The sequence below is a fragment of the Leucoraja erinacea genome, chromosome 40 (genome assembly GCF_028641065.1).
Source record: "Leucoraja erinacea ecotype New England chromosome 40, Leri_hhj_1, whole genome shotgun sequence".
In the NCBI taxonomy this organism is placed as follows: Eukaryota; Metazoa; Chordata; class Chondrichthyes; order Rajiformes; family Rajidae; genus Leucoraja; species Leucoraja erinaceus.
Window position 1 is genome coordinate 6,780,511 of NC_073416.1, and position 26,863 is coordinate 6,807,373.

The window sequence follows — 26,863 nt, forward strand, 5'->3', positions numbered from 1 at the left end:
TGCAGTGTTAGCAGTGAAATACACACTAGCAAACGTCATGTCAAGTTCTGACCAACGCTGTCGTCAGCACAGGTAAACAATCATTCATTCATGACACGTGGCTGTAAGTGTGTAAAGAACGATGTGGGAATTCGCACACCCTCACCCGCCGGCTACGCGATTCCACTGTGAGGGAAAAGTCACCAAGTGTACACGGCATTTTTTTTTGACTATTTGAACGCTTTGTTGTCCTGTTGGCTGCCTCAAAGTTAAGTCCATGGACAGTTGTGAGGAGACCTGCGACACTGTTCTGATGGCCAGGGGAAACGTTTGCGAACTCTCCGCCACAGTCAAACGGGCTATCGGAAAAATCGAGGCAGCACAGCTGGTTCGTGCAAGACAGGTAAAATAATTACCAGCGAAAAATGTGATCAGTTTTCAAGAGAAAATAAAAACACTTTTTTTCATGTCATCCCAAATTTAAAAGAATGATTTCTGACTTACCTTCGTAATTACATCTATTTTCGACTAAACGCCCAGCTGAAGCCCCGCGATGGTTTTCAGCACCTTTGTGCCATTGTAACATATTATTCTAAAGTATTGACAGGGTGAAAAAAGATGAATATAACACTACCCCCACCAGCATCCAAACAATTTTTATATCTCACGGGTTAATACTCCAGGTGAGAGCGACCAGCGAAGTTGCACTCGTTACAGCTTCAAAACCAATGAGCGCGAGAATTTGGGTCGATCCACCCATTTCAGTCTCTATGCGCCCAGCATCTCTTGGCAAGAAGTGGATTAATTAATTGAAGGCGTCTCGCCTGGGAAATTGCTCACGAGCCTTCCTGGTGGCTGCCTGTCTGGGCAGAGGTCAGGAAGACTAACACCTTGGCCGGTCCCACCTTCATCTATCGTCCTCATTTGTCGTTTCTCTGATTCACTCGTGGCTTCACCTCGCGTCCATTAATCTCCGTGTTGCTTCCGAAAGCAAAATACAGTAGATGCTCGAAATCTGAATTCAAAACAGAAAATGCTTAAACTACGGCATCGGGCCATTCAGTATTTGTGAAGCAACAGAATTAACGTTTGAGGTCAATGAACTTTCATCAGAACGAGATAGACACAAAAAGCTGGATCAGCGGGTCAGGCAGCATCTCTGGAGAGAAGGAATGGGTGACGTTTCGGGTCCAGACCCTGCATCAGACGACTGAAGAAGTGTCTCGACCCGAAACGTCACCGATTTAAACCAGCACCTGCAGTTCTTTCCTACACATTTCACCAGAACTATCCAGTTTCTCTCTCCACATAAGCTGCCAGAGCAGCATAGTTCATGTGTCAGAGGAGCAGAATTGGGCCATTTGGCCCATCTAGTCTACTCTGCCATTCAATCATGGCTGATCTATCTTTCCCTCTCAACCCCAATCTCCTGCCTTTTTCCCATAACCCTCCACACCCTTACTCACCAACAGTATTCTAGCATCATTTTTATTCCCCTAGCCTCTCCATCACTGGCCCCATTTCAACACAATAACAGGGCAGAGGAATGGTCCCAACACCAAATGTCGTCTTTCCATTCCCTCCACAGATGATGCGTTGCCCGCTGAATTCCTCCAGCATTTTATGCTTGATAAAATTAAAACATACATACCTGAAAATAAAGGATTCTTCTATTCAAACTCAGAGATTATAAAGTGCAGAGCAGAGTACAAGGATTTTTTTTTAAATGTAACAAATAAAATTCCTCTTCCTGCGATTCTGTATTGAGTATGATCAAGTAGTTAACATGGATTAACCTTTCTGCAAAGTTTGAGGAAAGGAACTTGGTGTACTTCAGAGTTGGGGCACTAACGGCATGATTTGAGTCCACTTTATTTGGCAGCATGATTGGCAAACATAATTTTCCCCACTTTTTCTCCATTCTCATTTCCTTACAACATGGGAGGCTTTTTGGCCCATCAAAGCAGAGAAAATATGATCTAATCTGTTCATCCTTGGATGTATCCTCACATTTCTGAGATGATCCTTGTAAATCTCTTCATCCTCTCCAGCATCCTTTACCCTTTTATATAATAAGGTGACCAGTGGCCACCCTGTGGTCTAACTATGATTCAATACAGGAACATCAGTGCACCTGCCCAGCATTTGTAGTAGGTACACATCATAATCAGTGAAAAGATCTGAAGCAATTAAAAAAAAATATGCTTGACCCTAGCTAGGACACAAATTCACCTGTATGTGGACATTGAGTTTTGTCTATGGAACTGGAGTGCTACAATGCACTGCAGTGCTGAGAACTATATTCTGTACTCTGTATCTTCCCCTTTGTGCTATATTTCAGTTTGACTTGATTGTATTTATATATGGGAAATCAGATCAATTTGGATAGCATGCAAAACAAAATGACACATGACAATAGTAAACTTAAATCTATAAATGCAAGTCATTGTTTAATGAAATACAATCACTTTATTTTTCATTTTAAACACAAGAGACACAGGTAGGACAAGGGAAGTGATTTGGGGTCTCTTGATTGAGATTTCAAACAAAATGACCAAGATTTATTGAACCATTTGCTCACACATTTAACTCCTTTTGATTTCTCCTTTTAATATTTGCCAACAGGAAGTTGCGGACCGCTTAAAAGACATTCTGGAAAAAGTTAATTTTGCACTGAACAGCGCAAGATGTGACCACCACCAAATGCGAAACGTCTCCTTTGCCTCTGAGGAAAAGGAAAGGGAGTGGTTGACAGATGCAATCACGGAGTTCGCAACTAGCACAAGCATCAAAGAGGAAATCCTAAAGTTTATTCTCCAATGGCTGTCAGACAGCAGTAGGTGATGAATATAAACTCGTCAGTCTCCAGTGGCTTTACACAGATGAAGCAATTTTAACTACTTCTTCTTGCGTATGGGGTGCACAGCCTAAAGTTGTAGGACAACTTGTTCTATTTGATCTTATTTGATTGTGCACGCCGGGTTGATTGCATTTGTTGAAACAGGGACCACGTGAAGGTTGCAATCATCCACGCCAAGCAATTTTAACTAATTTAGGGATCTGACAGAATTGTGTATAATATTGGTTTAACACCTTGTCCAACTTGACTCGCTGCTCTACTTGTCTTTGGGGGCGCTGTCCTGTGCACGGCTGCCCTGCCAGCAGTTGTCTGTCTTTTCACCGTTTTATTTTTATTTTTAGTTAGCTAAAGTGTTTTGTTTGGAGGTCTAGACTTTTTTTGTGTGTGGGGGGGGGGGGGGGGGGGGGGAAACTGCCTTTCAGGGTCCCTACCTGGTCGGAGAGGCAGCTTTTCTCCGGGCTGCAGCTTCGACCCATCCTTGCGGCCTACCAGCGGGCCTGGAGCGGCGTTTCCTGTCGCGGACCGCCCAGAACGTCGGCTTCGGCGGCGGCACAGCGCTGGAGCGCTATCGTGGAGCGGGCGATGCCTTGCCCGGGTCGCCGCGCTGGAGCTCCGGTGAGCTGAGACCGCCGGGTAAAACATCGCGGAGCTGCGGGACTGTGGTGCGACCAGCTGCGGCGCTGAACTTTACACCGGGAGCCTGGGATCTCACGACGAGATCGCCAGTTGTGGAGCTCCAACCGGCGCGGCCTTGTCGGCTTCGGAAGCCGCGGCCTCTAGTACGGAGGCGGCCGTTCCAGGGTTCCCATGCCGCTATGAGGACTCTCCGGACGCCGGAGCACCACCACCCGGCGAGAACGGCCAGGAACATCGGGCCTCCGTAGAGGCAACTGTGGAGGCCTCAATAGGCCCGACTATGGGTGAACTGGGGTTGGGGACTGGACTTTGTGCCTTCCCTCATGGTGGGAGCCATTGTGGGGGGATGTTCTTTGTGTTTAAGACTCTCATTGGTGTTATGTCTGTATTCTTTCTTTGTGTGCTGCAAAATGGCAAAAACCATTTCACTTCATTGCACCTCGGTGTATGTGAATGTGACCAATAAAATACCTTTGATACCTTTGATTTGTTGGGACATTGTAGAGAGCTTGACTGTATCTAACGTAGTTTTTTTGTTTTCTACTGTGAGCTTGATTCTCGATGTAACTTTTTTTTCCTTTTAATTTCGCTTTTACAGAGAGAGCCAGATATATATATATATATATATGTTTAAATGTTTTTGTCACTTTTATTAAAGTTATTTATAGAACAGAAAAAAAAAGACTTATCTTATTATTATTTTATTATTATTATTATTATATTACTAAAAGTCTGTTCTTGACCGGTTTTGGCCATCTGTGCTGCGATGTCCGAGAGAACGCCGCCACCTACGGCCGTCATTTTTGGCCACCTTGCTCAGAGCCCCCCTCCGCCATATGTGTGCCGAGGATTTTTCCCGTCAATGAAAAATGACAGAGATATTAATTATTTTACAAAATTCCCCATTCTCTCTGCTGCCCCTGCTGGTGGCAGGGGGGAGGGACTATAAAACCAGGAAGTGGTGTGCTTCAATCAGTGTCTGCAAGCTGGAGGAAGGCAGAGGGTCACGTTTCTCCGAGCTGTGAATAACACTGAACACATGTCTACTCAAATGTAAGTGGCCTTAGTGGTTCTAAAACGCTTGCAGAATGTGTTTATTGGTTTTAAAATGTTTGTAAAAAGTGTCTCTTTTGGTTCTACAATGCTTGCAGAATGTGTCTTTTTTGGTTCTAAAATGTTTTTTAGGTTCTCTCCCCCCCCCCCCCCCCCCCCCCCCCCTCCCCCCCCCCCTCCTCTCCCCCCTCCCCCCCCCTCCCCACCCCTCCCTCCTCCCCCCCCCCCTCTCCTCCTCCTCCCCCCCCCCCCTCCCCCTCCTCTCCCCCCCCTCTCCTCTCCTCCCCCCCTCCTCCTCCTCCTCCCCCCCCCCCCTCTCTCCTCTCCCCCCCTCTCCCTCTCCTCCCTCCTCTGTCCCCCCCCTCTCTCCCCTACTCCCACACTCCTCTCCTCCCCTCATTTTTCCCCCACCCTCCCCTAAACCCCCTCCCCTCCACACCCCCTACCCTCTTCCCTCTGTGACTACAAGTTGGGGGCTATGCGTCAGTAGATAGGGTGGTTATGGTGTAAAAGGAGCAAATTAATAATATTAATATAATATCAAGGGGGTAATTAGCGTGAGTGCGGGGGGGGGGGGGGGGGGGGGGAATAGTGTGTGTGACGCTGCGTGCCGCCTTCCCCCCCCCCCCCCCAAACCGCACGTTGGGGCAACAGACCCAACGGGTCTGCACTTGGTCTAGTATATATATATTTTCTGTACTATAAATAACTTTATTAAAAGTGACTGCATCCTTTGCCTTAATAGGCTCAAAAGGAACATTGAAGTGTGATATTTTATCCTGAAACATATAGCCAAGTGCAATAGCCTGGTGTTTTGGAAAAAATAATTTAATGTTATTCACGTGATATGCAGATCAAATTTTAATTGATGAAGAAGAGATGGAGGAGGATGAAGAACTTGAGAAATTGTCAACAGAATGGATTGCGGAAGTTAACTTGAAGGTGCAATCAAGCCTGGCTTCCTCCCAAACCTGCATAGATTATCTATATTTCCTATCCAAAGCCCTGTTTCGCCTTCAACGTAGACATTTAAAATCAAGATCAACAGGTAAATTTAGAGAGGTGTTTGTTTCTGCTTTGTATCCCAGTGTCCACTTCCACAGTGTTGAGATCTGGACAATCATTGATTTAGCATTGGATGTAAAATGGAGGGGATGGTAAAGAGTATCGGCAGCAAGCTGATAGAGATAGGAAGTAGAGATGTAGGTCGGTTTTCTTTATGATTGCATCAATGTGCTGGTTCCAAGACAGTTCAGAGATAAGCAGGCCCAGGAATTTGAAGCTTTTGACTTTCTCCACCACCATCCCGTCAATGAAGACAGGTTTGCGGATCCTCATCCTTCCTCTTCCAAAGTCTACAACTAGTTAATTGAGAGAAAGGTTGTTGTTCTGACACCATTTGGTCAGTCGATCAATTTCCCTCCAATACTCCGATCTCTCACCAGCAAGAATGCAGTCCTGACCTCCCAATTACCTCATTGGAGTCCTTTGATCTTTAATTGCACTTTATCTTGCACTAAATGAAATACCCATTATCCTGTATCTGTACACTATGGACGGCATGATTGTAATCACGTATAGTCCTTTCATTGACTGAATAGCACGCAACAAAAAGCTTTTCACTGTACTAAACTAAAATACCAAGCCAAACTAAAATACCAAGGATTTGCCAAATGCCTTGAATATTTCAGAGGTTGACCGATTCCCTTAAAGCACAAGAAAATTGCTTTATCTATTCCAGGGGTTCCCAACCTTTTTCGTCCCGTTTACCCCCTGGCAACTTTCCGAAAGTAAATTTGCCCCCACCCTGTTTTGTTCAGTAATTTGCGTCTACACTTCTACCATAATAAAGCAACCGACAAAGGGGAAATTTTAAAATACTGTTTTGAACAAATCCAGAATCAACAAATTTACCTCCTGGGTAGGCGAAATTTACCCCCGGGGGGGGTAAAGTTACCCTAGGTTGGGAACCCTTGATCTATTCCTTTCTAGGATGTTGTAGGAGTAGCAAGGCACAATGCTGGACATGTAATGGGCTCTGGACAGTCAATACTGATGATGTAATAATAGGAATTTGATGATTTTGACAGATGTTAGACACACTTCCTTCACCTCCGTCCTCTGCTTTGACTATTTATTTTGAAGAGGACAAGAATAGTTCATGCAAAAGGTTTTGATTGACTGTATTTTTGCAAGAGAGAATTATTACCTGGCAGACAATGTGACTGTTTAAACGCAGAAGTGAAATTGGCTGTTCCCTTATTTATTCCAAAACAAATCAAGTATTATGGTACATATTACATTTGATGTTAGATTCATAGTCCTGATTTAAAGTTAACAAATATATTATTGGACTTAATGTTAAATTCTATTATGAAGGCATATTCTGATGGTTCCTCCCCACCCATCTCTCCTTTTTATTTTGTAGATAGGTTGATTGCTGTCCAGTCCCTTATTGGGATATGTGTAGGAGGGAACTGCAGATGCTAGTTTACATAAAGGATAGATACATAATGCTGGAAAAGCAAAAAATGCTGGAACCTAGTGAACAGGCTCTGAAGAAGGTTCTTAACCCAAAACATCACCCATTCATTCCTTCTATCTAGAGATGCTGCCTGTCCCCGAGTTTCTCCAGCGTTTTATATCTATCCCTAATTGGGATAGACCACTTACAACATAGTGTAGCCTTGTGGCTTACATTAAGTTGTATAGTATGCACCACTGATTTAATATAAAAGCAGAACATAGGAAATACACAGCAGGTTTAGAAACACATGTGGAGGAAGAAACATATTAACATTTCAGGTCCAAATCTTTTCACTTAACATGAAGCACACTACATGGAAAGCATGAGAAAATATGCAGGTGTAATTGGCATCCTTAACAAGCCTTTAAAAAGCTATCACCTGGTCTATTGCATCAAATTGCTCCCCGGAGTAACATGGTTTTGAAGGGCTCCAATTCCATACAGGTTAAAGTATCAAATTACCACACACTAATAGATAGAGTCATGAAATCAGCGCAGCTCAAATTAAAGAAAGAACTTCAAAAACAATGAATACTCAGCATGTGGAGATAATCATTAAGATGCCAATTAGTGCACCACCTCGGCTGGAGTTCCTTCTTGAACTGTTTCACAATTTGACACAACCGAAGGGTTAGTTTTGTGTGAAACCACCGGTTTCCTTGATTCAAACATTGTTTATGTTCGGTTTGTTCCTTGGTGATTGCTTTTGTTTTCCACTAATATTGAGTTTTTTTCCTTCTTTTTTTGTTGTTATGCATCTATTGCGAACTGTGTTTTCAGATCTGTTCTACTGCTACAAGTACAAGTACAAACACTCTTGACTCTTAAATCAGTAAATAAACCTGAAATACTGCAGATGTAAAAAAAAGCTGAAAACCCCCCAATTCTGATTGTGCACAGTCGGCGAGGCAGCGTATGGGGAGGGAAACATTACCACAGTCAGTACAACTGTTCCTGACTACAGTAATATTAAGACCTTACAAAAAAAAAACTACAAGACTGATGCAAAATATGATTTTTTTAACTGTAATTTGTAAAAGTCAGTCGGCACACTCGTTTTACGAGAAGCGGCTTAAATTAAACAATATTTTTTATACTTAGTAACATTTTCTACCTGTTATAACGACGCTCCTGGATTAGGAAGGAACTGCAGATGCTGCTTTAAACCGAAGATAGACACAACATGCTGGAGCAGTCTGACACAACATGCTGGAGCAGTCTGAAAAAGGGTCTCGACCCGAAACGTCACCCATTCCTTCTCTCCAGAGATGCTGCCTGTCCCGCTGAGTTACTCCAGCTTGTTGTGTCTGTAACGACGCTCCTGTTGCGAGCCACCTTCAGCGGCCATTCCTCAACGGGGATTGATGGTCCGGAGTGAAGCGGTTACTTCGCTCTCTCATGCACAAGGGAGAGATGCGGCCTCGACGCTCGGCCCGGCCCGGCCCGGCCAGTCATCTGCCTCTCGAGCACAGGGACTTCTGCAAACATTCCATCATTTTTCCCGCTCTCTCGAAAGCATTGGCCGAGCCACCCCCTGCCGCGCACGCGCCCCGTCCCCTCCGATGCCGCTCGCTGCTGCTGCTCCTTTCCCCAGTCACCGAGCGTCCCAAAGTCAGTCCCCGCGTCAGGGACGGAGTGAGGCGGCACTCGGCGCTGCTGATCGTGGGTGAAACAAAACAAAATCCTGGCCACACTTGTCTGAAGAAGGCTCCCGAACCGAAACGTCACCAACCCATGTTCTCCAGAGATGCTGCCTGACCCCCTGAGTTACTTCAGCACTTTGCTTTTTTGGGTGTGGCCACACAAGAGACTGCTGCTGATGCTGGCATATGCAGTCAATTCACTATCCCTCTGCTGATGCTGTCTGACTCGCTGAGTTCCTCCAGCAGCTCGAAAAAAAGTCTCGGATTGCAGAATCCGCAGTTTCCACAAACGAGTCAATTTAAGTCATTGCAGCGTCTCCCGTGTCCACGAAATGTACCGTGCGGCCAACTGGTTATTTCTGAAATGCCATCACAGTTTGTAGTTCAGTATGCACACTATATGGCACACAGATAGGGATCATGTGTATACAGATGAGATTACTTTATCTTGGCGGACAATGTGGCCTGCTCATGTGCTGTACCTTTCTATGTTCTAATCATGAATGAATGAATAAGTTTATTGGCCAATTATTCACATACAAGGAATTTGCTTTGGTGCTCCACCCGCAAGTGACAACAACATACAGTGATAGTTAGGAATGACACATAAAACATTAAACATTAATAATAAAACATTATTGATTAAAAATTAGAATACCAGAGCAAAAGGAGGCAACAGATTTTTGGTTATTGAGTAGAGCTAGTAAATTATAATCATATCTAGTAAACTAGTTTAAAATGTCTTTGGTCAGGGATAAATGTTAGCTCGATTCCTTGCATTTACTTCACAATGCATCCAGGAATATTTTCAATCCATCTGAATGGGAAGGAGAGGATTCAGTTGAATGTTTTCCACCCTCCCCAATATTGCAGTTCCTCATTACTGAGCTGCTCCATCAGCCCATGATGGTCAGTGAACACCTGGACGGAGGACCTGGTGCTAAAGTCGGTCTGCGCACCCCTTGTCACGAGATCACTGACATACAATTTCATTTTAAAGAAAGACTTGTATTGACATAGCATCTTGACTTTAAATAAAACACTGTCAAAATGTCTTGGAGCGTAATGACATGCAGAGTGATTGGTTTTACACTGATTCTTTCCAGAACCTGGCGATAAACAACCCACTGGCAAACGGTGGAGGCAGAAAAAGATGGAATCCAAATCGCTCGTGTATTTCCAGGATATGCAACCAATGAGCACTGCAACAATGCTGGAACCACACATTGCAAAACAGTTGGAAGCAGCAGTGGGAGAGATTAATATTGTATTCACAAACATCACAAAGTATCTTCCTTTCAAGAAGGTCCAGACAATTGCCTTCAGATACATTGGAAAATTCATAGGGAATCTTTACAAGGCATTTCTCGTTCGTTCACATGAATATTTTGAGGTGGAAAATGAACTAAGAAAGGCTGAGTCTTTTGGATCCCAGAGATCTGAATGTAATCTGGTTACTGAGGTGAAAGGTCTTCAAGAACACAGCTGTGCCCTCAAAACACGGGCAGAATTAGCGGAATATCATTACAGGGAGGTGTCCAGCATGAACCGTGACCTGGAAAAAAACATCAAATGTTTGAGGTCCAAAATTGAGCAGCTACAAAATGGTGAGAAAGTCACTGCTGATTTGCTAGTGAGCGCAAAGCAGGCGAGCAAAACAAGTAAAAGTAAAGCACTGGTGAAAAAATCAAAACATCTCTCCAGTGAGGAGCCCAAAAATATTATTTTTGACAGGCATGATACAACTACAGACCAAAGGGTTGTCCCAGGGGAAAGCATTCCCATTGGAGAATCAGAGGAACAAAAGGCTGGCCGGGAAGTATCCAAGAAGGAAAACATTCCCTTTGATGAACCTACAGGGGAAAGTATTCCCAAGGAACTTACCATTGGAAGGATAACTCCAATATTAACCAAATTCGAAACAGTGCTTAGTGAAGCAGTGAAGGGAAAAATGTTTAAATCCAACTCGAATGCAGGAAAGAATCAGAGAGCATGGGTTCAGAAAGAAGAATTGAAGACTCAAGCTCAGCAGATGGTTGTGGGTTTGCTGACAGATTTTCAAACTGCTGTTTTGTATTCACTGGACCATGGGTTACGCAGTGGCAAAGACCTTGCACCAGATGATATCTGTAAGGTGCATGCTCTTCTCAAGTCTGAGGAGTTAAAGAATCTTTATGAAGTGATTGAGAAAGCAATCAAAGAAATCTCAATGCAGAAGCTCAAACAAGAGCCAAAAGAGCAACCTGTTCAAGATAGAAAGCCACTGGAAGAAAACTTGGCAGAGATATCAAAAGAAAGGGAACCTGATTTAACCAATTTTGCTGAACTTCTCGAGGAAGTATCCAGATTTGGAATTATTCAAGAGATTGCCCTCGATGAATTGAGTGCCCAAGTTCAATATTTAATCGAAGAAGCCAAACAGGACCAGAGCTTGTCGCAGGAAGAAACACACTTCCATGAAAAGACCCTGCAAGCCTTGGACACAATTCTAACACTGGAGAAAATGTCCTCTCGGGCTGGAATGGATCAGTTAATTAGGATTCGAGAGACAATCAGTAACATATATTCCAGCAACAGTGCCCTTGAGCTCAATAAAAAGGAAGTAAAACTGCAGGCAGAATGTTACAAGGAAGGGGCTTCTCTCCCTGAAACTCCATCAGCAACACCAGCAAAAATAATTCAACCCAGCGGAAATGTCCTCCAGGCTGCCGAAGGCGAGAAAGTAGTGGACTTGTCATATATTGTGAACGTGACATATCTCCGATCAACCTGTAAAACTTTGGACCAAGCAGTATGCGATGGCATCATTTCCAGACAACTCCATACCACCGCTACACACCTGATACACAAAACGCTATCAATAATTCAGCTCCGACTGGCTTATCTGTTTCGAAAGTACATGGCTTTCCGACAGATCGAAATCTTTAGGTAAAGAATAGCTGTTATTATTTTGGGGGTGGGGGCGGGTGCGTGTAGGAACAATATAATTGTCTGCACATATACTCATGCCAGGCAGCATCTGTGGAGGAGAAAGGACAGATGACGTTTTGGGCTGGGACCCTTCTTCAGTCTCTAAATGTTATCTGTCCGTTTTGCTCTGGTGATGCTACCTGTCCTGCTGAGTTCCTCCAGCACTGATTTATGCTCATGATTGCAATCTCTCATCTCTCCATATTCCAGAACTATCACCCTCCCAGGGCGAAGCAGGGATACCCGGTTAGGCCTTGTGATTTCGGCCAAGAAAATAGCTCTGAACACAATTCAATCAGAATATGTGCCACAGAGACACTTAAAGCAAGGGACAAATTGTGTTTATTCATCTCTTTAATGTGATTATTTCTCTCTTCAGAAAGTACTTGAACAGCAGGTTGTTGGATCTAAGCAATAAGGATGATGAGGTTCCTAAGGCGCTGTACAGATTTGCCAGCAGACTCAAAACACGTTTAATATCCACCATGCGGCACTGGGAAACAAGACAGCAACTGATTAACCAGAGTCGCCAAAGACACTTGAATCAAATGATCAATGTATTCAGTCAGGTAGGTGCAGATTTCTGGATGTACATTTTGAATAAAGGCAGAGGACACTGGGAATACTCAGTATCTGTGGACTGAGAAACGGTGTTTCATTTGATGATCTTTCATCACGACTGAGAAAAATGTAAGATAAACAAGTTTTAAGAGGCTTTAGAGAGGGTGCAATATAGGTTTATCAGGATGTTGCCTGGATTAGTGAGTATTATCTATACGGAGAGGTTGGACAAACTTGGGATTGTTTTCCCTGGAACATCAGAGAAGGAAGGGGAGGGGAAGAAGAGACCTGATAGATGTATCTAAAAATTATGAGTCATAGGCAGGGTAGACAGTCAGAATCTTTACCCCAGGGTGGAAATGTCAAACACTAGAGGACATAGCTTTAAGGCGAGAGGGGCAAAATTGGAAGGAAATGTTTACACAGGTGGTGGATGCCTGGACGCGCTGCCAGGGATGGTGGTGGAGGCAGCTCCGATAGTGGCATTTAAGAGGCTTTTGGATAGGCACGTGGATATGCAGGGAATGGAGGGATATAGATCACGTGCAGGCAGAGGAGATTAGTTTAACTTGGCACCATGTTCAGTGTGGATATTGTGGGGCAAAGGGCCTGTTCCTGTGCTATACATCTATGCTACAGAGAAATTCTGATGAAAGGTCATCGACTTGAAATATTGCCCCCAGGGGCTTGAGGCCATATAATCATTTGAATTATATATGAAAATATGATTACATATTTAAAAATATGGTGATGATTATGATCGTGAAAGATATGTGTTGTCAAGTTATAGATGTGTATCCACATGTTCATCCCAAAGCATTAAGGACATGAACGCCTACTTCTCTGTTCATGCCCCTGTTCCACCATGGAGAAATTAATTCAACAGATTTGAAAGGTCATGATCAAAATAAATAAATCCATTACCATTGTATTCCTTTGATAGGTTAAACACCACACGGGCCTAGTGTTGCTCAGTCCATTTCTGGCCACCAGATCACCAGACACAAAGATGCGGAAGCAGTTTGGACCCCCGTTCCAGCCAACACTAGTGGTGGCATCTGAGAGACCGTGTTGTCCCCATGGTCAAGGCAATGGTACCCCGTCTACTTTGCTCAGAACAAGGTAGGAATTCAGCATTCCAAATTCAGAGAATTTCATGTTCAATTCGGTATTCCTTGTAGACAGTCTGTCAGGGCAGCTGTCCGTTGGCAATTACTGATAAAACGTAAGGTTTAATCAATCCTTGCTTCATGCTCTGGAGGCAGTTTACAATATTCACTATATTTTGTGCTTTTTACTTGGTTTGCTACCTCTGAGAATTCTTTAGTGAGATTGACTGTTGGATGATTCAGGGATTTCCCCAAGAACAAGGAATACATTTTATGAGTTTAAAATATAATATTTCCATTTTGAAATCTATAATATTTTGAAATGTTAATCTGATGAAATTGCAATTCCTACACATAAAGTATAATGTTCAGAGTGCTAACGAATCGATATCAGGGTTTCTCTGCCATTTCAAACTTAGTTATATAGGATGACGTACAGTGAGAACACTTCCTACATAACTAAATGTGTAGGAAGGAACTGCAGATGCTGGTTTAACCCGAAGATAGACACAAAAAGCTGGAGTAACTCAGCGGGGCAGAGATGCTGCCTGTCCCACTGAGTTACTCCCGTTTTTTGTGTCTATCCTAAAGTAAAGTTATTGTCGGATTGTTGATTTCTCATGATAGATAGATGGATAGATAGATAACTTTATTCGTCAAGGTATAGTCAAATTCTTTGATTTTGCATATATAGTACACAAAAGGGTCGCCACAAGGTGCAGACAAAGTTACAAAGTACACTTAAATATTGTTGGTCGTCCCCCCCTTCTTCCCCCCCCCCCCCCCCCCCCCATCCCCCACCACAGGTGCCCTTTGTTCTTGGCGGCCCACCACGCTGGGCTCCCCCTTTGTTCTCAGCGACCCCCCCCCCCCCACACCAGATCCCTTTGTTCTTCTTGACCCCGGCCTCCAGGGACTCCGACCTCAAGTTCCACTTCGGAGGCGCAGGCTCAAGGGGCCAAATCCTGCCCCTTTTACATTACATCAAAATGGCGGCGCACACAGTTGCAGCGGCTCGATGTCCCCCCGGTCAGTACTTCGTTATTTTTTGTGTATGTGTACGTGTTGTTTTATGCTCCGTGTACTTATTGTCGGGCGAACAACGCCTACGGCTGGCAGGATCTTCTTAGGATTGGAGCCGGTCGCGAACGGGAGGTTACCGCCGAGTTTGTCCGCTCATATGAGATCCCAGCGGACATAGCAAGGAGCCCCGACTCTCCATGGATCACCATCCCCGCGCGGAGGAGGCGAAGACGGCGCAGAGATAGAAGGCAAAAGCGAGGCTGCAGGGCCGGCGCGCTAGCGAGGCTACGGAGGCAGCCACTGAAACCACCGCTTCCCAGCCTGTTTCTATCGAACGCCAGATCCCTCGCTAACAAGATGGATGAACTGAGGCTACAGACTGCAGCTAACAACGTCGTGAAGGACAGCAGTATCCTGTTGATCACGGAGACCTGGCTTCATTCTTTCATTCCGGACTCTGCTATCGAGCTAGCAGGCTACACAGCACAGCGTCATGACAGGACAAGAGACTCTGGTAAGAGCAGAGGTGGAGGGCTCTGTGTGTACGTGAACAACACCTGGTGTACAAACACGGTGATTGTGGACAGTCACTGCTCCCCGAACCTGGAGTATGTGACTGTTATCTCCCTAGAGAGTTTACTGTTGTCATGATAACTGCTGTGTACATACCACCGGATGCTAATGCTAACTCGGCTATCGGTCATTTGTATGGTAGCATTAGCAGTCAACAGAGCATATATCCTGACGGTGTTCACATCATAGCAGGGGACTTTAATCACGCGGACTTGAAGAAAATGCTGCCCAAATTCTACCAGCATGTTAAATGTGCTACAAGAGGAGCTAACACACTGGACAAGGTCTACTCCAACATCAAGCTGGGCTACAGGGCTAGACCACTACCACACCTGGGCCAGTCTGACCATATGTCCCTGCTCTTAATTCCTGCATATGCCCCCCTCAGGAAAACCGCTCCTACTATTACAAAGACCATCACAACCTGGCCTGATGGTGCTTCTCAGCAGCTGCAGGACTGTTTCGACAGGACCAACTGGGAGGTGTTTGAACACCGGGACCTGGAGGTGTTCACAGACAGTGTACTGTGTTACATTAACAACTGCATGGACACTGTCACAGTGGACAAACGCATCCGGGTCTACCCCAACCAGAAGCCCTGGATGACCCGGGAGGTCCAGCGGCTGTTGAAAGAGAGGAACACTGCTTTTAGGTCTGGCGATAGGGCTTTATACAGCACGGCCCGAGCTGACCTGAAGAGAGGCATCAGAGAGGCCAAATCAAACTACAGGAGGAAGATAGAGGACCACCTAGACAGTAACAACAGCAGGCAAGTGTGGCAGGGGATCCAGTATCTCACCAACTATAAGACCAACCTTGGAGCTGTTGAAGGTGACGCCTCGTTGGCAGAGGAGCTGAACCACTTCTTTGCTCGCTTTGAAGTGGAGCCACCCGAGACAGCCACATCACAGCACATGGTCTACAGCAGCCTAACCCTCAAGATAGAGGAGCATGAGGTGAGGCGCACGCTGCAGGCCATCAATCCAAGGAAGGCTACTGGACCTGACGGCGTCTCTGGACGCGTGTTGAAGGACTGCGCAGACCAGCTGGCTGGAGTCTGTACGAGGATTTTTAACCAGTCTCTGGCCCAGTCCACTGTTCCACCCTGTCTGAAGTCCTCCACCATAGTCCCCTTGCCCAAAAAAAACAACATCTCCAGCCTCAACGACTACCGGCCAGTCATACTCACACCAGTGGTGATGAAGTGTTTTGAAAAACTGGTCCGGGGTCATATCACATCACTCCTGCCCCGAAGCTTTGACCCCCACCAGTTTGCGTACAGAGCAAATAGATCTACAGAGGACGCTGTAGCCACAGCTCTCCATGCTGCACTGTCTCACCTGGAGCAGCGGGGGAGCGACGTGCGGATGCTCTTTGTGGACTACAGCTCTGCTTTTAATACCATCCTTCCCCACAAACTGGTGGACAAACTGGGGGACTTGGGACTTCCACACTCCACCTGCACGTGGATAAATAGCTTCCTGTCGGGTCGCAGCCAGAGAGTCAGAGTGGGCCATCATACATCCACGGCCCTCAGCCTCAGTACCGGCTCTCCACAGGGCTGCGTACTGAGCCCCCTGCTCTACACCATCTACACACATGACTGCACCCCCGCCCACCACAGCAACACCATTGTCAAATTTGCGGATGACACTACGGTGGTGGGACTCATCTCCGGGGGGGACGAGTACGCCTACCGGGATGAGGCGGAGCAGCTGACAGTGTGGTGTGAAGAAAATAACCTGCTCCTCAACACCTTAAAGACAAAGGAATTAATAATAGACTTTAGGAAGAATAAAACTGACATGGTACCATTGATTATCAGAGGGGACTGTGTGGAGAGTGTGGCGGATTTCCGCTTCCTGGGAATCCATATTGAGGAGGACCTGACATGGAGCGTGAACACCACTGCGCTGCTGAAAAAGGTCCAGCAGAGACTGCACTTCCTGAGGGTGCTCAGGAAGAATAACATCACTCAGAGACTGCTGCTGTCCTTTTATCGGTGCTCCATTGAGAGAATACTAACATACTGTGTATGCGTGTGGTACACCAGCTGCACAGCGGCTCAGAGGAAAGCGCTCCAGAGGGCCATTGACAACGCCCAGAGGATTGTCGGCTGCCCTCTCCTTACCTTGGAGGACTTACACAGTTCCTGCTGCATCAAAAAATCCCAGAGTATCATAAAGGACATTTCCCACCCCGGACACTCCCTGTTTGAACTGTTGCCGTCAGGCAGACGGTACAGATCTACAAGGACAAGGACGAACAGACTAAAAAACAGTTTTTACCCCACTGCTATAAAAGCACTAAATGTAGCCGCCAAGGAACGCAGGGGCGATACATACTAAGGGACTGTGGTACACTGTGAAATCAACAGAAGGATGGAGGGTTGGGTGTTTATGCGTGCTATTTTCGTGATATTTATTTTAGTTGTTTATCTTTTAATATTTTATCTTGTATGTATCGTTAGCTTTTAGAAATGTTTGAATGGTGCACTGACTGGCTGACATTTTAAAATTTCGTTGTACATGGTTCATGTTACAATGGCAATAAAGAAACTATTCTATTCTATGCTATTCTATTATTTTGTTTCTCATCTGGAGCCCTGAAATGACAAGACCCATTTATGTGTATCGGGTAGTCCTTGAAAAAGGTGATATTCAGTCTTGGGTCAGGGTTTGGATTGGACATGGTTGGGATGCATTAGGCTCAGCTGTGGGTGGGTTGTGTTTAGATTGGCTAAAGTTGGGTCAAGTTTGGATTTGCCATGATCGCATTCAGATCGACCATGGTCATATTGGGTTTGGGTTTTAATTTTTATCCCCAAGTGGACTTGCAGCTGCACTCATTCCATTAATAATTCCTCATGTTTTGTCAGGAACACCCATTTATGGTCAACAAATATTGTGGATGGAAGTTTTCCGATTGCCAAGAAGGACCCTGCCACCCCGATTATGTTCCCAGCGACGCCTAAATTAGTGACAATGGATGGGTAAGAATTCCAGTTTGCCATCTGTTATTCCTCTAGACGTTGTTCACTGTCTCTTACCTTTGAAAGGAATTTTCAGTGAAGAAACTGAGAAATGTAAAGTGTTATGTTTCTGATTGAAAGAATGAGAAAAGATAATATCCCTGGAGGGTACAGGCCATCTCTGCGTTACAAATGCCTAACTTACAGATACCCGTCCATAAGAACGAGCTCCCATGATATTATTAAACTCAAAAGTCCAACATACAGTATGTATAAATATTCATTTCTATGAATGACAGAACTAGTTTCCTGTCTTTCTTCACTTGTGATTTTTTTTTTAATCGATCTTGTGTACTTTTGATGGCATTCTTTACATTTCTGTGGAGGTATGGTTACCATATTGCGTGATTTTTGTGTATTTTTCACTGACGGACAAAATTGACATGGGCATTTGCAAAAATGGAACCCTTTGTTACCTGGGGACGCCCCCTACAATTCTGAAAAGAGAACAAGAGCAGAGAGGTCTGGGGGTAAATCTGCATATTTTGTTCAAAGTTAAGAAAATAGAAAGCATGCATGAGGCTCATGAAGAGAGGTATAAAGTACATGAGCAAGGAAGCAACTATGAACCTTTATAAAGCACTGGTTCAGCCACTGAGTTAACAAAAGAAATTGGGTTTTCAGTTTCTCAGTTCTAAGGCTTGGTGACTGTTCTGTTAATTGGATTCCAGTTCTGTTTGCATCAGGTATTGGACCCATCAGTAACATTTGCAGAGAGCAAATGTTCGATTTGTTGGTTTGAAAAATATCTCAACATAGTAGCAAGTTAGTCCCCAGACTTGGCCTGCATTTACACATGTTTCACACCAGTTAAGCGAGCACAACATCCACTGATCCCCTTGGATTTTAACAGATTAATTGACATTGGGGAATTTAAATATTAATCTTGGTGTCCCCTCAGCCATTGAGTGGCAGTTTGGTTGATTATCATACATTTCTGTCATAAATCAGAAACCACTTCTCGCCCTTTTTTGATTTGTAAGTTTGTAGTTTCTAGGAGCAGAATTAGGCCATTCTGCCCATCAGGTCTACCCCACTATTCAATCATGGCTGATCTATCTTTCCCTCACAACCCCATTCACCGTCCTTCTCTCCATATCCTGACACCTGTTACCTACTATGATCTGTTTGTTCGCGGGATGTGGGAGTCACCAACAATGACAATATTTATTGTTCATTCCTAAATAATCCTGAACCAAGGGGACAATTAAGAGTCAACCACATTGGTGGACCTGGAGTCATAAACAGACCAGACCAGGTAATGATGGCTGATTCCCTCCCCTGAGACCCAGATAGACTTTTATGACAAAGTGATCGTTTTGTGGTTACTGTCAATGAGACATTTCAAATTATTTTTTTATTTAATTAGTTGAATTTAAATTCTTCGCCAACTGTCATGGTGGGATGTGAACTGACATCTCTGGATCAATGGCCCAGAACTCTGGATGCTAATCCAATAACTTAACCAGTACACTGCCATACCCAATTTTACCTGGGGTGGGAGATTGCAACCTTCACGTGGTCCGCCCCGTTTCGACGAATGTATTCAACCTGGCATGCACAATCAAATAAGATCAAATAGAACAAGTTGTCTTACTTGTAAGTTGTGCACACCACACGCAAGAAGAAGAAGAAAACTCACCTCTGCAGTTTTGCTTCAATCATTTTCACTATTTTCTTCAGCAGAAAGAATTCTTTTCGGCAAATGGTGACGAACACGCAAATGAGTATTGTGGGAGAGAGCCTACACATACCAACAAAGAGCCTTCCTATCCCATCGGAATCATATGTCCCATTGTTCTTGGACAAAAATATGGCCTTTGCCATCGCCACATCTTCAAACAAGTTTAATTTCTTTCAGCAGGCATAAATATGTTGCTGCAATGACAGTTGGGCTTCCCTATAAGAGTCATGCTTCTGGTTCTATTTTTGTTCTCTGTAATGTTTTCCTTGTTTAAATAAAATCAATTTAACATCAACAGATTTCAGTTCCTTATTCCAGCTCTTTCACAATGGTGATGGTTAACAATTGTGAATATTGGAACATGATCTTTGTGTCTGTTCTGCCATTTGCAAACCAGCTTTACATCCTGCAATGGTAAGGAGCAAGCTCAGTATCTGTTCCAGCCAGGTTCCCAAGTGTTGTTTTTCAAATCAAACCCCGATAATACGTTAATCTGCAATCCTGGCCTCATGCTGGTTAAACAGATGCAAAAATCCAACTGAACCCCTTGGATTTTAGCAGGTTAATTGACATTGGGAAATTGAAGTATTAGCATGTGTAAATATTAGGAGATGCAAGGAAGCACAGATGCTGGTTAACCAACAATACACAAAGTGCTGGAATAACTCAGCAGGTCAGGCATTTCTAGAGAACATAGACATATGACGTTTCGGGTTGGGACTCTGCCACTGTACCGCCCTGATTTTTGATTGATCTGATATTTTTCCTTTGGTTGCAATATATATTAAACAAATCTACTCAATATTAAAATTTTGCTATTTATATAAAATTGATTAATATTCAAATATGATTTTCATTTTAATACTTTTTTTCATATAAATATATTTAAATGTTTCCAATAGTGGTTCCTGGTTCAGTTGGGAGTTTCTCGCTATACAATGTGATACTCCTGTAGACGAGCAATAGACTAGACAAGTAATAAATTAGGATAATGGAAAGTTGAGGTTAAATATTTTCACCCAGATACTGGCGGGAGTTTGATTTAGAATACACGCATTATATTTAAAAAGTACCTGAATGAACACTTACTGTGCTGTGACCTTGATTGAGATCTGGGCAATGGGATGAGGCTGGATACTTCTTACAAGCTGCCGGCACTTACGTCGTGGGTCTAATGGCTCCCTCGGTGACTCTCAACTCCTACGATTCTATGATTATCTTTAGAATGGCGACATGGAGGAATTTCTTTATCCAGTGAATATGTGGAAATCATTGCCACAGACAGCTGTGGAGATCAAGTCATTGGGTATTTTTAAGGTGGAGGTTGATAGGCTCTTGATGAATAAGGGTGTCAAAAGTTACAGGAAGAAGGCAGGAGAATGGGGGGGGGGGGGGGTGAGAGGGAAAGATAGATCAGCCATGATTGAATGGCGGAGTAGACTCGATGGGCCGAATGGCATAATCCTGCTCCTGCGTCCCATGATTATATGGAGAAAGCGCAGCAATTCGGCCACAGCCCAGCAAGTGGCGTATCCGCGCCAAATATCTTGTCTCTGTTGAAATATCGCAATTCTTTAGGGGGCACTGTCTTCAGAGGAGGACCTCGGGGGCCAAATGACAGCGGGACCTAATGCTGCCCCAGCGCCCCCGCAGCCTCGGAGGACCAGTAGGAGCGCTCGATACCTCTTTCCGACCGAGGTTCACCATTGACACCTTAGCGCCCCCTGCAGGCTGGATGACCGCAAGGGTCCTGGGCTCAGACGCGCTGAGGTCATTTGCTGGTGCGTGGCTTCAAAACTCGAGGCAGCGCCGTCAGTCTGGGAAATTGGAACAGGCGCAGTGGCGGCAGGTGCGTTGTTCGACCTGTGTGTGAGAACGAGTTTTTTTTGCCGGAAGAGCTCACCTTTGCTTGACATTTGAAAAATACAGTCAGAAGAAGAACGCCCGATAAGGTGAGGAGAAAGAAAATCTAACATTAAAAAGTGTGTGATGTTGTGGAAATGTTGTGTCAAAAACTTGTTGGCCGGACCGAGCCACTGAAAAGGGTCAAATCGTCCTCTGGGCTTGCGGTTAAAATAAAACTAGACGACTTTTCTGCGTGTTTCTCAAGTATTCTACTATTTTGAGTGACTTATATAAAATATAAAGTTGCGCTTTGGTGTTGTTAAATGTAATGAACTGATATCTAATTTTTCTCTGTAGTATTATATTTGCATCTATTAATCCACTTGTTAAGGTGAGCTCCCCCGTGCCATCACATTCAGGTATTCAATATTTCTTCGTTTAATCTCAATTGCTTCTTCTCGAATGAGTCTATTCATTTTCGTGGAGTATTACCTCGGGACCAACTTTGGAAGGACTCGATGAGTAATAATTTCCAAATTAAAAGTAAAATCCAAAACGAATGTTAATGGATTCGTGAGGGGTGGCTGATGTCTATTCTCACTCTTTATTTTGCACTGATATTAAACTTCAAAATTATTCTTCTATGGCTCCATCGAATTACTGATACCTTGTGATTTGCTTTCCTGTATGTTTTATTTCTTGATAGTGCAAAGAGTTGTTAATAACTTGACATTTGTTGTCTCCATAATACTGAATTGTGATCTGCTATTGAGTTGTGTTTTGAGAAGTTGTTTGAATGCGTTTACACCTTTTAAAATAAAATGTCGATCGAAAATGATATCTTCAGTTAAGAAGTTGCTGGTTGTAGCCTTTTATACTTATTACTGAAAGACACACTGAGTTAAGTCAGAGTTTCAAAAGTGTCTTTTTAATGTTAATTTATTTTCAGTGTAAGACCCATGCATGTACTGTTTCTACTTTTTGGTTTAGTGTCCCATCTTATCATACGTTTTGTAAAGCTGCTCTGTGAGACCATTGTGGAATGAAAAATTTGCTTCAATTAAAATAACTGGAAGAATTAACAGAAAACTTGTAGAATTTACTGAGTACCTTGGGGGGGAGAGAAATAGTTTTGGGGAAATGTGACTGTAATCAAGTGACTTGTTAAATTGAGCAAATGGAATGAAACACTTCCTTATTGATGCACCTTTTATTTGTTTGGGCGGGGAAGGAAAAAAACTGGTTCAAAGAATCCTGAGATAAACACAATGCTGGAATAACTCAGCAGGTCAGGCAGCATCCCTGGAGAAAATGGTTACGTGACATTTTGGGTTGGGACCTTTTGTCAGTCATAACAGATTGAGGGGGGGGGAAGATAGCAAGTTGATGTTCCCATTTGAGGAGATGGCTCTCAAGTCACTAAGTCAGTTGGTGTAATGGATTAACAGAAGGTTGGTTGTAGGAACACACTCTAGCTCCAATCTGATATTCCCCATGTAATGCCATTAATACTTTGTTTAAAAATAGTACATTGTCCTTTTAATATTAATGAAAGGAAAATCTGGGAGGCTTGAATTAAAATATTTACTGTTGACTGGAAATTCCCTCCACCTTTTCCTGGTGAGTCAGAATTATGAATTGTGTACTTAAGGATGTATTATTGTGCCAGATGTTTGACTGCGATGCCAAGCTTCAATTTAACATATAAAACAAAATGTGGGCTTGTCGAATAGACTATTCAAGTGACCTCAGCCAATGGGTTCAAGCCATGCTCCAAGTTGGTACTTAAATGCTTGACGGAGGGGGTACTGAATAGTTCGGAATTGCTATCTGTTTACCATTTATACACTGGGATCTATCAATCTATTCAGATGGAGGGGGTGAAAAGACCCCAGAATTTCTGGTTAATGATCAGCTGAGTTCTGGCAAAATATTTCTCCCTCGGCCAGAATTTCCACACAGATTGAGCAAATGGAATGCTGTTCGGGTTGTACAACCAGCTGTTCGGGTTGTACAAACCAGCGACCGCGGTTGCTTGTGAAACAATGATTAAGGTGCCTTGGATGCAAGGAGCAGTGTAAATGTAAGTTGGTCACTCCTTTTTGCATTGGATTAAGAAATGAATACAGTGCATCAGGCGGTGTCTCACCGACTGATCCCCACTGTAAAATTGTCAGCTAAGGGGAGAACTGGATTTAACTTGTATTTTTCTGTCTCCCCTTGTCAAAGCCACCTGACACTTCATCGTCTAGACAATGTGATGAGAAACTCCAGTGTGAATCACCATCCATTGGGAGAAGAGGGTGGTAGTTGCGATTATATGTAAAAGATACATAATGGTTTAAGTAATGGTTCGTGTGACAGCACAGCAAACTATGCTCAAATGGTTACGTTACTGCCCATGTAAGGTTTGATTTGTTGATCTGCCAAAGATTGTTCCATGATGTTGAGAAGTTGCTTTTTGTTTTGTGCTCATCAACAGCTGCTGTTCTCATTTTCCAGTTGTGCAACAAAGCTGCAAAACCAGCTTGCCTTTTTTTTTAATGACTGTTAAGTTTTTAATCAAACTGACTTTCCTCTTCAACCTGACGTACAACTTTACATTTTTCCATCCTCTGACATGGCAATTATTTGGGAAGTACGGGGAATAATTTTTGTACTTTGTACATGGTAGGCAGTGAAGCATGTGAAGTGTTTTTGGCACAAAGACTGTAATGAGATGTAATTTAGAAACCAGATTGTGGTGGGTGGGAACCACTGAAATTAAATCGCTGTGTTCTCACCATCTTCCTGTCTCCCCAGAATGTTTCCTTGCATTAACTCACCTGCAATTATCTGCCTTATTTAATTTCAATTCCTTTGAAATGTCTCTATCTCTGTATCTGTCATCCAGGGAGCACTGCACCCTGGACTGGTGATGATACACGTGCTTCCTGATGGCTGTGGTTTTGTGCCCCTCATTTGAGACTGGGATTATTCAATGCACCTTCTTGTTATGTTGTTGCAGATTTTTTTTAATGAAGCATTTAAACTTTGGGTTCCTGTGACTGCCAACTAGGGTGGATTGCAGTGGAGTTCCCCCCCCCCCCCCCCCCCCCCCCCCCCCCCCCCCCCCAAATAGGGTAGCGAGGTATAAACACTTGCTGGTTTGGGGATATAATAATAATAATGCATTTTATTTGCTAGCGCCTTTCTGGACACCCAAGGACACCTTACAGGACATAAAATCACAATACATTTATCAATATTAAAATCAAGTTGATTAAAAACAAAAACAAAAAAACACACAACATTTGAAGTCATGAAAATCAGGGTGAACATGGTGGAAGTTATGTCGGGTATGCTAATCTAAACAGGTGTGTTTTGAGTTGTGATTTGAATTGATCGATAGTGTCCAGGTGACGGATGGGAGGTGGGAGAGTGTTCCAGAGACGTGGGGCAGAGCAGCTGAAGGCTCTGGCACCCATGGTGCTGAGTCTAAATGTGGGGACAGTTAAAATTGCAGCTGAGGAGGAACGAAGTGACCGGGAAGGAGTGTATGGTAGCAGCAGGTCAGAGAGGTATTGGGGAGCAAGGTGGTGTAGGGCTTTGAAGGTCAGCAGTAAAATCTTGTAGTTAATCCGGTGGTGCACAGGGAGCCAGTCCCCTTCCCCCCATCCCCCCCCGCCCCCCTCACCTTGAACCTCTAACTTCATAGATGTGGAAGAGTAATGCCACAGGAGATTTGTCCTGGGCAATTCAGAACATGTATATCTTCAACATGCGCAAATGCACCCACCCATCCACTATGTTTACTTCTCTGATTTGTCTTCTGAGGTGTGGAAAGTGACCTGGCTTAAAGGCATTTTTCTCCCTCCTGCCCTGTAAGAGCTTTGTTTTAGTCCCTTGATCCGGCGTTTAGCATTTCTCTTGCTCTGCCTCACTTTGTGGTGACGTAAGCCAATGGACTTTACCCAGTGTGAAGCAAGATGTCAGTCTCTGATGTTTGCTCCAACTTCAACCTGCGGTTGGCTGCATTTAGAAAGCACCTCTGGTTCCGTCAATGGGGAAACTACAATGAATCAAACAGCAGGAAAACCAGGATGTAGTTTTGTGTGTTTCCTTGTTCCTTTTTGTTCCTCTTTGCATTGGGAGGGGGTTTATTTTATTATCCTTTCCAGAAATGGATGAGATGCTCAGCTTGTAGTTGTGCGGTAAAGATCATGGCTCCTGGTGTAAGCCAACTCCTTGAGAAGGCTGTTAAAAGTCCTGCTCGGAGTCAAAGGATCTTGTTAACAATATTGCTGCAGTTGGTAGCAGCGCAGTAAAGGGAAATATCATCAGAATCCCTGAATCACCAGCTCGTAAAACTGAAGAGGCTCGGAGTTCCTGGAATTCCCACTGCTTAGTTATCAGTTCCTGAGCACTCCGCATTTATTCAAGTTTCAAATTGTGAATACCAGGAATGTCTTAATGGGTGGGAACCAGAATAGCTGCAACTGTACTCTGGTAAATGATTTGACTTTAATTCAAAAGGTGACAGAAATTGTTTTGAAATGCAGAATGTAGGAGTGGTGGTAATACAGATTTGAAAGATTGGCATTGCTTAATATTTGCTTCCTCTTTTGCTCATTCCTTTCTTGGTTTAAGATTTGCCAGATAGATTACCCTGGTGAGTCATTCATGGGAGGGACAAGGTGTACCTTTTCAACAGAGGATTTGGGAAGAGGTTTGAGAGCTCTTTGATTCCTCGACAATTAAATTTGTAATCTCAGCAGCAGGTGTATAAATTGCCTTAAATGTTGCTGTGCTGAGGGAACGGCTTACTCCACATATGCTTCTCTAGTTGAGGTTGATGAATTAATTTTCAGTTTTGGTCATTTTAAAGAAAACATTTCTGATTGTTGCTTTGGGCCGTGAATTAACTTCCAAGTGTGAATGGGACAGTCCAGTTCTTGCCTCGGGCCACATTGCCTATGCACTTTGAAAGAGTTCTCCAATTAGTACTACTCTCACCACTCTTTCTTAATAGTGTATGTGTATGCCTTTAACACAAAGTTGGAAGAGGTGCTTCAAACCTGTGATCATGGCTGGTCTTCACTCTTCACTTCTGTGCCAGTTCCCTATAGCTTTCAATTGCCCAATCGTTCCAACTTGACTACTTAAGGCAGTTTATTCCACATGATGTCATTTTGTTTAGTTCAGAGATACAGTGTGGAAACGGGCCCTTTGGCCCACTGAGTGCATGCTGACCAGCGATTCTCGTACACAAAGGACAACGGACATTTATTGTCACATACACCAATTGGTGCAGTGAAATTTGAGTTGCCATGCAGCACACAAATAAGATAAACACGACACTTTAGAATTTAACATTAAACATAAACCCC

At 43.8% G+C, this 26,863-nt stretch overlaps 3 protein-coding genes across 4 annotated transcripts in view; 2 read left to right on the plus strand and 1 right to left on the minus strand.

Moving 5' to 3' along the window:
- Positions 1-21,230, minus strand: part of LOC129714649 (cysteine/serine-rich nuclear protein 2-like) — a 71,213-nt gene extending 49,983 nt beyond the window's left edge. Inside the window, exons 1-2 of one of the 2 annotated variants that reach the window (XM_055664374.1) lie at positions 8,170-9,059; positions 484-994 (exon numbers count right to left, since the gene is read on the minus strand). The gene's annotated coding sequence lies outside the window, so the exon portion shown is untranslated. Of the gene's footprint in view, positions 1-483; positions 995-8,169; positions 9,060-20,738 lie in introns of those variants that run through there. The other variant, XM_055664375.1, reaches the window with a different exon arrangement.
- Positions 244-20,382, plus strand: LOC129714646 (uncharacterized). Its single transcript, XM_055664365.1, has 8 exons — positions 244-382; positions 2,605-2,815; positions 5,382-5,576; positions 9,805-11,626; positions 12,048-12,237; positions 13,173-13,351; positions 17,813-17,926; positions 19,649-20,382. The coding sequence occupies exons 1-8, from the start codon at positions 257-259 to the stop codon at positions 19,833-19,835; spliced, it is 3,024 nt and encodes a 1,007-aa protein (XP_055520340.1). The 5' UTR covers positions 244-256; the 3' UTR covers positions 19,836-20,382.
- Positions 21,231-21,446: 216 nt separating the features above from the next.
- The window catches only part of lima1a (LIM domain and actin binding 1a), a 76,189-nt gene continuing 70,772 nt past the window's right edge, over positions 21,447-26,863 (plus strand). Inside the window, exon 1 of the mRNA XM_055664367.1 lies at positions 21,447-21,601. The gene's annotated coding sequence lies outside the window, so the exon portion shown is untranslated. The remainder of the gene's footprint in view (positions 21,602-26,863) is intronic.